Source organism: Crocodylus siamensis, chromosome 1, assembly GCF_052110815.1.
Source record: "Crocodylus siamensis isolate JL-2025a chromosome 1, ASM5211081v1, whole genome shotgun sequence".
In the NCBI taxonomy this organism is placed as follows: Eukaryota; Metazoa; Chordata; order Crocodylia; family Crocodylidae; genus Crocodylus; species Crocodylus siamensis.
The window spans coordinates 299258214-299271109 of NC_143395.1; the positions used below are offsets into that span (position 1 = coordinate 299258214).

Here is a 12896-nt window from a genome sequence, read left to right on the forward strand (position 1 = left end):
GGGGATATGTTAGAAATGTAAATGAAGCAGACTAAAAGGCAAAAGTAAACAATCTAATATTAGTTGTTTAATGTAGAAAAAGCTTAAATAAACCAAATTAAATACCTAAGGTAGGTAACCAATAACAGAGTACCTCACAGTTTAATCCATATTCCCTTCCTCTGACGTGATTTCTGTGAATAAGACAGAGGGGAAGGCTCTCTCCGTGTATTAGTTGATGCTACCATTGATTGGAAAGTGCCATTGGGGGAGGGCATCTTAATGTATTAGCTGAATCGCACCTAGTAGAGGAGGGCTGTGAACCTCATCCAGCTACAGTATCATCTCTGGGAAGTAGGCCAATGTGGAGAGACCTTTCAGTGCAGTGACTATAATATTCCTGTCTCACCACACAGTCCCTGACCCACCTTTTGGCAGTGGAGCTAATGCTTCTGCTTCCTGGAAAAGAGGAAGCTGTTATAATTTCCCTAATCCTTCACATAAGTTCTGGAGTATGGGTGTGAAACTGAGGCTTGGATGCTGAAATTAGTTTATTTCATGTTAATGTTATCATTTTTTTTGTTTCTTTTTCTTTGCAGTCAATCATCACCGCACCTACATGATCATAGGGTTTCTTATTTTGTTAGTTATGATAGTGCTGTTGATCGTATTTTACCATTTTTTCCTAATCGATATTGTCCTCCTGTATCGGAAGGTATTTAACCCCTACACAACCAAGGATGGTGAGTAAGAATTTGTGCAAGGGCTTTTTGGGTAAAAAGATAAGTGAAGGAGATAAATTGCTGTTAAATAATTCAGTTGCATAGGCGGATGATATGTACTTTAGGTCTGATTCTTCTTCACTTTCTTACATTTTGTAGGTCATTTACACCTGACACAACACAAGGGCATAAGAGTACCATTTTCATAGATTTCATAGACATTAAGGCTGAAAAGGACCTCATAAGATCATTGGGTCCAGCCCCCTGCCCAAGGGGCAGAAAGTCAGCTAGGGTCAAAGGATCCCAGCAAGATACGCATCCAAATGTTTCTTAAAAGTGTCCAGGGTAGGTGCTTGCACCACTTCTGGGGGCAGTCTGTTCCAGGCCTTGGGGCTTAGACAGTAAAGAAGTTTTTCCTTATGTCTAGTCTAAAATGGTCTTGGAGGAGTTTGTGACCGTTAGACCTTGTCATCCCTTAGGGTGCTCTGGTGAACAGGCATGCCCCCAGATCCTGATGCACACCCCTTATATACTTATAGGCTGCCACCAAGTCATTCCTGAGCCTGCGCTTCTCCAGGCTGAAGAGTCCCATGGCTCTCAGCCTCTCCTCATAAGATCTGTTCTCTTGCCCTCTGATCATGCGTGTGGCTCTTCTCCGGACTTCCTCAAGCTTCTCCATGTCCTTCCTAAATTGTGGAGCCCAGAATTGGATGCAGTACTCCAGTTGCGGCCTCACCAAGGCAGAGTACAGTGGGAGGATGACATCCTGGATCTTGCTTGAGCTACATTGGTAGATACAAGTCAGAGTTTTGTTTGCCAGCTCCTGTATCACATTGGTGGCTCATGTTCACCTTGTGGTCAATCATGACCCCCAAGTCTCTTTTGGTCATGGTGCTAGGGAGTGTAGCATTGCTGAAACTATAAGTGCAATATGGATTTTTTTACCAATGTAGAGCACCTTACACTTCTCTGTATTGAATGTCATCAGGTTTTCATTCACCTACCTTGCCAGCCTATCTAGTTTGGCTTGGATCACCAGCCTATCCTCAAGTGTGGACTCTCTTCCCCAAAGTTTGGTGTCATCAGCAAACTTAGCCAGTCTGCTTCTGACACCAGTGTCCAGATCATTTATGAAGACATTAAAGAGTACAGGTCCAAGAATGGAGCTTGGGGGACACCACTAGTCACTGAGTGCCATGTTGATTTGGTTCTGGCAGCACTTTCTGGGTCTGATCTTGGAGCCTGTTCCCCAGCCATCAGACTGTGGAGTAGTTGAGGCCACAGTTGCCCAATTTTTCCAGGAGGGCATAATGGGACACCAGGTCAAAGGCTTTTTTAAAATCCAAATATATGATATCAACCTCTTCCCTTTTGTCCAGGTGGTACGTCCCCTGGTCATAGAAGGAAATGCGATTGGTTAAACAGGATGCAAAGTAATCATTAAGCAGATTGTTTTCTTTCTAGGTGTTGTCAGTCAGCTGCCCCAGCTGGTTTAGCAGGGGTCCAATGTTGCCCTTGTTTTTCTGTTGACCCCCCACATAACTGAAGAAGTACTATTCATTGTCCTTGATTTATGTAGCCAGCTGAAGTTTAGTTACAGCCTTGGCTTTCCTAGTTCGCTCCCTGCAGGTGCAGACCAGTGCAAAATATTCCTGCTTAGTGGTGTTTCCTGTTTTCCATCTTTTATAAGCCTCTCTTTTTAGACATAGGAGGTCCATGAATTCCCCATTGAGCCAAGGGGGTTGTTGATCCCTTTTATCACCTTTCCTACAGGCTGGGATGGACTCCCTTTGTGCTTCTTGGATTGCTTCCTTAAGGAGCAACCACTATACTCACGTTGTTCCTATAGCCACTGTGTGCAAGAATAAATGTCTAAACAATGTGCACAACAGCAGAGAATCAGACCCTTTATATATAGCTGCAGGCTGTTTTCTAAATTTAGCAATTGGAGGGAAAAAAGTATTTGGAATTACAGATACAAGGTGCATTAGCTCTAGATCACCTATCTTGCAATCCCTGCACAAAGCTCTTGGTTTTTCATGTGTTCTTTTCAAATGCTGTAATTAAACTGCTATGCAACAGAACATTTAAACAGAAATTCCTCTTTGGTATGTTACATTCTGAAGGAAAATAGCTAATTTTCCCATATGATATTTTTTCTTTTTCGGCAATCCCTCATAGTTGGGGATGATTGTCTTCCATGAATGTCTTATCTGTAGGTCCAAAGATGGCTGACAAGATTGACCTAGGATCGACAGACTCTTCTGAACTTGGGCATGTGTTTCCACGTGGGTTGAGTGGTTCCTGATTCTTGATTCGGTGTGCCATTCTGTTTCTGCTGCTCCTGCTTTTCTATCTCCTGGTGTCATCATAAAGTTTCAAGTACTGAGATCCATGCAGATGACTCTTTCTTCATCTGAGGCAGTCCTGGGTGATAGTCTCCCATTAGTTGATGATATATAAATATATAGTTACCGATTTCAATTGTTTAAAAGTGCTTGGAGCATGGAATGCCCAAATATTAATGGAAAAACAACAGCTTTTATGAATCAAAGCAAAAAAGTACCCACATACATGCACACAAAGCTGATAACACATTTTTAAATATGTTGTGTTTTTAAGCATGCTTAAATGTTTTGGGGAGAAAATATTTTATATTTACTGTAAGTAAAGACTTGCAGGACATAGCCCTAGCTGTTCTATTGCAAATGGAGGTAAACTAATACAAATCACTCCATTAGGATGTTATTGCTCCATGGGTTAATTATGGAATATATTGCCTTGACTATATGCACCTTTTCCCCTGTCTAACAGACAATTATTTACTTTTGCATGGCACCTTTGATATAAATTAGATCCTAGTACCAACATTCCTAATTATGCCTAAAGTCAAAGGAACAAAGATCAGTTAAGCAGAAGGAAGAGGCAGATTGAGCTACAAAGGGCTTGTGATTGGAGTAGGAAGGAAATGGAAGAGGGGAAAATGTAAAAAAAGAGACAATGAGGAGGGCTCTGACCAGAAATTCTGTGGCATCAGCTTCATTGAAGGCTTCCAAGAAAAGACTCAGATAGATATTTTGTCTGGAATAGTTTGGAAATAGCACATCCTGCCTTCATGCAGGGGGTTGAGCTGAATGTCTCCTGAGGTTCCTTCCAATTCTATATTTTATGAGAATTTAAATTGGGCAACACCAGCTATTTCCAAGTGAACTGTTTCTTCCTTCAAACATGTAAGGTGTTGTGGGAGTGAGCAGCTCATTCTACAGGCAGGAAGAATTCAAATGACGTATATGGTCTTAGGACAGCAAAAAATGTGAACACATGCTGCCACTGAAGGAACAAATGCTGATAGATATACTGGATTCATGCTGAGGTCCATTAGCTTCTTTAATCCTTACTATGACCATTCTGGATCACTGGTCCTTGGGACAGAGCTTTTAGCACACAAAGGCAATGATCCTGCAATGTTGCACAAAGAATTCAATGTTTGTAGGACTGGGGCTTAAGTCATAATGGTGGAACACCAAAACTTGCTGTGCATTCCTGTTAGTATGTAAACCCTCATACTGGTTAATAATATTCTTTTTAATATGATGATCTAATGAAATACATTTCTAACAATTTTTTTTCTTTTCTAACTCTTGATATAGCTTCTAATTCATACTAAAAGCCTTGTGCTTCTTCCCTGTTTTAACTTGCAGATGGCAAGATGTACGATGCATATGTTATCTACCCCACAGATGCCACTAGCAAAGCTAATTTTGTGGATGATTTTGTTCACCAGATTCTGCCAGATGTTTTAGAAAATAAATGTGGCTATAAACTGTGTATTTATGGGAGAGAGATATTTCCAGGGGAAGGTAAGCATCACAATGTATTTTGCAAGAAAAAACTTGTAACTTTGGAGCTGATTCTGATCTAGGTTACAGTTCCACATACAGGAGGAGGAAGCTAGTCTGTAAGCCTGAGCAAGCTACTCACATCCTGGGTATCACTCTCTGACTGATAGTATCTTCTGTGCATGTAAGTTAGAAGCAAGGGCCAGGACAAGGCTGTTTTCCAGAGTCAGTAAAATACAGTTTAGTGGTGTTGATTATTTACTCTCCTAGGGCAGGTGGATATTGGAACCCTAGATTGTAACTCTTAGGCAGCTACATATTGGTTTTTACTCAGGATTTGTGGCAAAGTTGCAACTGAGCTCCATGTGAGCAGCTTTGCAAGGAACTAGGAAGGAAAACTAAAGCACGGTTACAATTAAAGTTTAATTCTGGCTCTTATTACTCAAGGCCTGTCTATATGGAGGGGGGTGAGTTCACATTAACCTCACTCTATGTGCATTGAAATGGCTTGCATTAACACAACACAATTATTTTACAATTACAATTTACAATATGATTTCATTGGTGTGCAAATGTGTAGTCTATACTCTTATTTGAAAGCGTACCAAGTTTGTTGTTAGTAACTTAACATGTACTAATCTTGTGGGCTTATCTGTACTATGTGCTGCTATCCCATAGTGCTTTGCATGCTACCAGGACTGACTGGTCTGTTTGCCTATGTGCCCTCCATGATGCATGGGTCAGGTTGATCAGATGATACCTCCCTTTTTAAATGCTGGTGCACAGCTAGGATCAGTCCATATGTAGTTGCATGTGCCTTAGCATACACGGAGCCAGTGTTAGCATGGACTTCAGAAAAGCAGATCTTAACAAACGCTGGGAGGAAAGTCTGAGAGACAAAGCAAACCAGGATTGCTGGCTGTACTTTCAGGAGACCTTCTTAAGGGTGCAGGAGCAAGCTAGCCCAACAGAATGAGACATGGGTAGTACAACAGGAAACCAGCCCAGCTAGATAGCAATCTCTTCACTAAGTTTTAACTCAAAAAAGGAATCCTATAAAAAGTGGAAACCTGTTCATAGTATTAGGGAAAAGTACAAAAGAGTACTGCAGGGAGAAAATTTGGAAGACCAAAGCATGTGCAACTGGCAAGGAACATAAAAGGCAATAAAAAAAAGATTCTCCAAGTATGTCCAAAGTAAGAGGAAAACCAGAGAAACCACAGGTCTATTACTGAACGTGGAAGGCAATTTGGTTGTGCATAATTCAGAGAAGGCTGAAGTTATTTAATGCCTTTTTACTTCAGTTTTCACAAAGAGAGGCAGTAAGCAGGTGACGAGTGCAGTGGGCAGCAAAGATAGGGAAGGAGACAAACACCTTAATGACAGAACAGGTTAGGGATTACTTACAGAAGCTAGATGCCTTCAAGTCTGCAGGGATGGATCTTATGCATCCTAGGGTACTGAAAGCATTGGTTGAGTTAATTTTGGAGCCATTGGCGAGCCTCATTGAGAACTTGTGAAGGTCAGGTAAGGTCCCAGATGACTGGAAAGAGGAAAATAGCGTCTATCTTTGGTAAAGGGAAGAAGGAGGATCCAGGGAACTATAGACCAGTCAAGCTAACCTTGATACCTGGAAAGATCATGGAATAGGTTCTCAAGCAACCTCTTGTGAAGCATCTAGAAAAGAACAAGGTGACCAGGAACAGCTAGCATGGATTTACCAAGAACAAGTCATTACCAGGGATCCATGTTTTCCATTCACCAGAAAAACATGGTAAAACCCAGATTTTCTCATTTTAAGGAGAAAAACCTAGATTTTCTCCTTTAAAGGAGAAACATGCCTGAAACAGTTGGCAGAGTTCCAGCCTGCAAGGGGCTGGAGGGAGTGGGAGGAGGGTGTTTAGGCAGGGGGTGCCATGTGCCTGTGTACACATATACTTGCACATGGTTACCAGACAGCCTGGAAAGCAGCTCCTGCAAGTATGTCTGGTGTGTGTGAGAGGAATTCAGAGAATTTGCAATTTTTTTTATCAGAGAAGTTGAAGTTTTTAAACAGAGAAAACCAGGATCCCTGGTCATAACTGATCAACTTGATTTCCTTCTGTGATAAGATGACAGGCTGTGTGGATGAAGGGAGAGCAGTGGGTGTGATCTAATTTGGCTTTAGCAAAGCTTTGGACACTGTCTCACAATATTCTCATTCACAAGCTAGGGAAATACAGACTAGATGAAAATACGGTAAGGTGGCTACATAAGTGTTTGGATCCTTATGCTCAATGCCTAATCCTCAATGGCTCAATGTCTAGTTGGGAGGAGATACCAATGGGGTGCCCCACAAATCTGTCCTATGTAGTATTGTATAATGTCTTCATTAATAATAATTTGACAATGGGATTGAGTGCAAACTTAACAAGCTTGTGGATGGCATCAAGCCAGGTGGAGTTGCAGATGTTCCAGAGAGAAGGGTTAGGACCCAGAATGATCTCAATAGATTGCTCTCAGGAGCGGTACCAGTGCTCTCAGAGAGGGGTATGTGCCGTCCCCAACCCCCCCGCCCCCCCGGGCCCCATGCCCCGCCTGCGCGTTGCCCATGCAGAAATGGTTTGCTATCAATCAGAAGATATTTAAGAAAGGACAATTGCAAAGTCATGCACTTGGGATGGAATAATTGCATGCACAAATACAGACTGGGAACCGACTGGCTCGTGACAGTAGACTGTAAGCTGAATATGAGCAAACAGTATGCTCTTGTTGCAAAAAAAGAATACTGGGTGATTTAGGTTGGAGCACTGGTCTAAGTGCTAACTAGGGTACTCCAACCTCAGACTCAGAAGCTAAGGAACTCAGGAGCTTCCTGTGATAGTTCCTACTGTGCACACAACCTGTCCCTCCTGCAGTTAGTGGCACCCAGGAAGCTGACTCTCCCCTTTTTTATGCTGGAAGATAGAGCTAGGAGGATAGACTCTGTCACCTCCCAGTAGCCTATGGGAGCTGTTCTGGAAAGGTAATATAATTCTGGCTTCCAAAGAAATTTTGGTAGCAGAGAGCAGAAAGAAAGAAGCATGGAGGGAGACATGGTCTGCACTGATGGTCCAAGCTTAAAGCAGAGTTTGGCAGGGTTCCTCAGAGCCTGAGGTGAAGAATTTGGAGAATGTTGTATTGGGGGGCAGGGGAGGGATAGGAGGAGTGTTTGCAATTTTCTTCCCCCTGAAAGGTGTTGATTTCGATCTCCTTGAGGACAGCCAGGACACTGTATTTAATGGGTCTATTTATTCATGCTTCTTGATACATTCATGTGTGTAATGGGGTGTGGGGGGCCTCCAATTTACTGTTTGCCCAGGGCCCCAATAAATCTTAATCCACCACTGGCTGGGCTAGACCTCATGAGATCCCATCCAGTTCTACTTTCCTATGATCCTGTGATTCTATAGCTACCACTACTGCACTGTGGCACTAGGCTATTCTTGAAGCTTCCTTTTAAAGCCACCCCAAGGCCCTTGATTTTATCACACCCTGAGGAATCATTTCAACACGGATAGTTCTGAAGCCCCTGCCAAAGGCAAGGCCAACCTAGGTCACACCTGTGGCACTCTTCAATGCTGGATCCAAACAACTTTCAAGAAAACCAATGACAAGAGATCATGGGTCTACAGAAGAACTTTTCCATCTGTTTGTATGAGAAGGGCCTGGACAAGATTTCATAATGAGATACCATTACTGAGATCAGTACAATATAGAATGGTGAGGATTTCATAGATTTCATAGACATCAGGGCTGGAAGAGACCTCAGGAGATCATCGAGTCCAGCCCCCCGCCCAAAGGGCAAGAAGTCAACTGGGGTCATAGGATCCCAGCAAGATAAGCATCCAATTTACTCTTGAAGGTGTTCAATGTAGGTGCTTGAACCACCTCCGATGGCAGACTGTTCCAGACCTTGGGGGCTTGAACAGTAAAGAAATTCTTCCTTATGTCCAGCCTGAAATGGTCTTGTAGGAGTTTATGACCGTTCAACCTCATCATCCTTTGGGGCGCTCTGGTGAACAAACGTTCCCCCAGATGCTGGTGGTCACCCCTGATAAACTTATAGGTGGCCATCAGATCACCCCTGAGCCTGCGCTTTTCCAGCCTAAAGAGTCCCATGTCTCTCAGCCTATCATCGTAAGATCTGTTTTCCTGACCTCTGATCATGCGCGTGGCTCTCCTCTGGACTCTCTCAAGCTTCTCCACATCCTTTTTGAATTGTGGAGCCCAAAACTGGACGCAGTACTCCAGCTGCGGCCTCACCAAGGCCGAGTACAAGGGGAGAATGACGTCCTGGGATTTGCTCGAGAAGCATCTATGGATGCACGCCAGCATTTTGGTCTCTTTACTAGCTGCAGCATCGCATTGCAGGCTCATGTTCATCTTGTGGTCAATGATGACCCCCAAGTCTCTTTCTTCTGTAGTGCTATCCAATGTAGCACTGCCGAGCCTCTAAGGGTGCTACAGGTTTTTCCTTCCAAGGTGGAGAACCTTGCATTTTTCGGTGTTAAACACCATCAGGTTCTCGTCTGCCCATTTGCTGAGCTTGTCCAGGTCAGCCTGGATCACCCGCCTATCTTCTGGCGTGGATGCTTTGCCCCAAAGTTTGGTGTCATCAGTGAACTTGGCCAGTCCACTCCTGACTCCAATGTCCACATCATTAATGAAGATGTTGAACAGGATGGGTCCCAGGACAGAGCCTTGAGGGACCCCACTGGTCACAGGGCACCATGATGAGTGACTGCCATCAATTACAACCCTCTGGTTCTGACCACGGAGCCAATTTCCCCGCCAGCGGATCGTGGTGGAGCCAAGGCCACAATTGGCCAGTTTGGCCAAGAGGTGATCATGGGATACCAGATCAAAAGCTTTTTTGAAGTCAAGATATATGACATCAATCTCTTCTCCCTCATCCAGGTGATAGGTCACCTGGTCGTAGAAGGAAATGAGATTGGTCAAACAAGACCTACCCACAACAAACCCGTGCTGGCTGTCCCTTAGAATGTTAGCCTGGGCCAGTCCCTCAAGGATGGCCTCCTTAATAAACTTTTCTAAGATCTTTCCCAGGATAGAAGTCAGACTAATGGGCCTGTATTTAGCTGGATCCACTCTCCTCCCTTTCTTGAAGATCGGCACCACATTGGCCTTCTTCCAGTCTTCGGGCACTACACCAGAGCACCAGGAGTTTTCAAAGATCTGTGCCAGGGGCTGGGCTATGACGTTTGCCAGCTCCTTGAGTACCCTGGGGTGCAGATTGTCAGGGCTGGCTGACTTGAAGGTATCCAGCTTCTAAAGGTGTTCCTTCATGAGGTCAGCATTTATGGAGGGTAGGGGATCCCCATCACCCGGATCTCCCTGTCCCATAGCAGGCATGGGCATCCCATGGGACTCATGAAAGACTGATGCAATGTACCTATATAATAGGTTGGCTTTTTCCTGGGTGTCTGTTGTCAGTTCCCCATCTGGTTTAGCAGGGGTCCAACGTTGCCCTTGCTTTTCCTCCAGCTCCCCATGTATCTGAAAAAGGACTTTTTGTTGTCCTTGATGTTTGAAGCTAGTTGGAGTTCAGTTTCAGTCTTGGCTTTCCTGGTTTGCTCCCTGCAGGACTGGACCAGCACAGAATAATCCTCCTTGGAGGTGAATCCCGTCCTCCATCCTATGTAGGCTTTCCTTTTTAGCCGTAGGAGGTCCGCTAGGTCCCTGGAGAGCCAGGAAGGCTGCTGTGCCTTCTTGCTGCCTTTCCTCCATGTTGGAATAGATTTAGCTTGTGCATTGAGGATCGCTTCCTTGAGAAGCAACCACTCTTCTTGAACTCCCATCTCCCTGGGGTCATGGTCCCTAAGGGCCTGACCGACAAGCCTCCTGAGCTTGTCAAAGTCAGCTTTTCTGAAGTCAAGGACTTCTGTGTTGCTGACTGACTTGCCAGCTTTACGGCAGATGGTGAAGGTGATCAGCTCGTGGTTGCTGTCACCCAGCTTCCCATCAATCACTAGGTCGCCGATTAGGTCGTCCCCCGTAGCCAGTACCAGGTTGAGCAGCGCTTTGCCTCTTGTTGGCCCATAGACTTCTTGAGTCAGGTAGAGGTCATCCACGCATGAGAGAAAGCTTTGTGACCGCTCGGATTTTGCTGAGTGATCTTCCCACGAGATGTCCGGGTAATTGAAGTCACCCATGATAACCAAGGTCCTGGAACAAGCAGCCTCAGTCAGTTCCCAGGTGAACTCCTGGTCAAGCTCAGGACTTTGAGTGGGAGGTCTGTAGTAGACTCCCACCGTTGTGTCCCCTGTGCCGTATTCCCCACGAATTTTTACCCAGAGGGTCTCTAGCTGTCCATGCTGGTCGCCAACATCAGCTTGCAGGGACATGTAGCTTTCCTTCACATAGAGAGCTACACCCCCGCCCCTTTTGTCAACTCGATCCATCCTGTACAGGGTATAGCCCTCTATACCCATGGTCCAGTCATGGGTGGAGTCCCACCAAGTCTCCATTATCCCAATTACGTCATAATTCTTTAAACTGAGCAGGAGGATGAGCTCCTCCTGCTTGTTGCCCAGGCTCCTGGCATTAGTGTACAGGCAGGCAAGTGTCCCCTTGGGGGCTCTTGCCTTATCCACAGATTGTGCCAGGGTTGGGGCAGGGGTGGGCTCCCTTAAGTGCCTTGGTCTGCTGGCTTTGCAAGGGTTGCTCAGCGGGCCAGCAGTGGCAGTATTCCCCCCATCTCCCAGCGGGCTTAGTTTAAAGCCCGGTGGAGCAGGTCAGCCAGCCTGGCTGAGAAGAGCCTCCTCCCCAGGGGGGAGAGGTGGAGGCCATCTCTTCCCAGCAGCTCACTGCCTCTCTCGCCAAAGAGTGGGCTGTGGTCGTGGAAGCCAAAGCCTTCCCAATGACACCAGCTCCACAGTCTTTGGTTCACTACTGGGGGACGGGGCATTGCTGAGACTAGGGGGTCAGTGGGCACAACCGTTGGAGGCCTCAAATGCCTCTACACGAATGCTCGAAGTATGGGGAAGAAGCAGGAGGAACTCGCCCTCCTCCTAGCTGTCACCAGCCCTGACATAGTAGGGATCACAGAAACGTGGTGGGACTCATCGCATGACTGGGCGGTGAGTGTCAAGGGCTACAGGCTATACAGGAAGGACAGGATAGGAAGGAAAGGTGGAGGAGTAGCACTCTACATCAAGGAGGAATATACTTCCTCGTTAATTAGCAAGGGGGTAGAGGGGGGGCACTCTGAGGTGCTCTGGGTTAGAGTAAAAGGCAGTCCAGGGGAGAGAGACTTAACGGTGGGAGTCTACTATAGACCTCCCAACCAGGGAGAAGAGCTCGACCAGGAATTCTTAGGTCAGCTTACAGAGGCAGTGAGAGCTAAGGATGTGGTCATCATGGGGGACCTGAACTTCCCAGACATCTGCTGGGAGGAGCAGTCAGCCAAGTCTGATCGCTCACGTCGGTTCTTAGCCAGAGTGCAGGACCTCCATCTAACCCAGGAGGTGCACAGTCCCACCAGGGGAGACGCCTTGTTGGACCTGGTGCTGGCCACGGGTGATGACCTGGTGAGGGGGCTGCTGGTGATGGGCCACCTGGGAGACAGTGATCATCGCTTGCTGGAATTCACCATCCAGCGTAAGGTGGCAAAGGGCTGCAGCAAGGCAACAGCCCTAGACTTTAGGGGGGCTGACTTCAACAAGCTAAGGAGGAACGTTGGGGAAGCGCTGAGGACCCAGAGGGGAAGGGAATCAGATGTCGAAGGTGAGTGGTTGCTCCTTAAGGAGACGATCCTCCATGCCCAAAGGGAGGTAATCCCAACAAGGGTCAAAGGAAGCAGGAGGGCACATAAACCCCCATGGCTCACTAAGAACATCTGGGAATGCCTCCTTGCTAAAAGGGAGGCATATACCCAATGGAGAGATGGGGTCATCACCAAGAAGGACTATGTTACAGTCGCCTGAGGATGTAGGGGGGCAGTCAGGAGGGCCAAGGCAGAGTTGGAGATAGGACTAGCTTCCCGGATTAAGGACAATAAGAAGTCCTTCTTCAAATACATAGGGGGTAAAAAGAGGGTCCCGGGTAATGTGGGGCCCCTGCAGGACACGATGGGCAACTTAGTCATCACGCCAGATGACAAAGCTAACATATTTAATGATTTCTTTGCCTCTGTCTTCCTAAGTAGGGACCAGTTCAGCCACCTCCCTGCTGGGCCCCCCTCGGGCCCCGAGAGAGACACGCCTGGGCCAGGGGTTAGCGAGGAGTTAGTTAGGGTACTTCTGGAGAGGCTGGACGTGTTCAAGTCCGCTGGTCCGGACGATCTTCACCCTAGGGTTCTACAGGAACTGGCCGA

General features: G+C 46.2%; 1 protein-coding gene across 1 annotated transcript in view; it reads left to right on the forward strand.

Moving 5' to 3' along the window:
- IL33R (interleukin 33 receptor) overlaps positions 1-12896 on the forward strand; it is a 118796-nt gene that overhangs the window by 94280 nt on the left and 11620 nt on the right. The window contains exons 9-10 of the mRNA XM_090020726.1: positions 579-722; positions 4403-4561. Coding sequence (XP_089876852.1) covers positions 579-722; positions 4403-4561 — 303 coding nt within the window. The remainder of the gene's footprint in view (positions 1-578; positions 723-4402; positions 4562-12896) is intronic.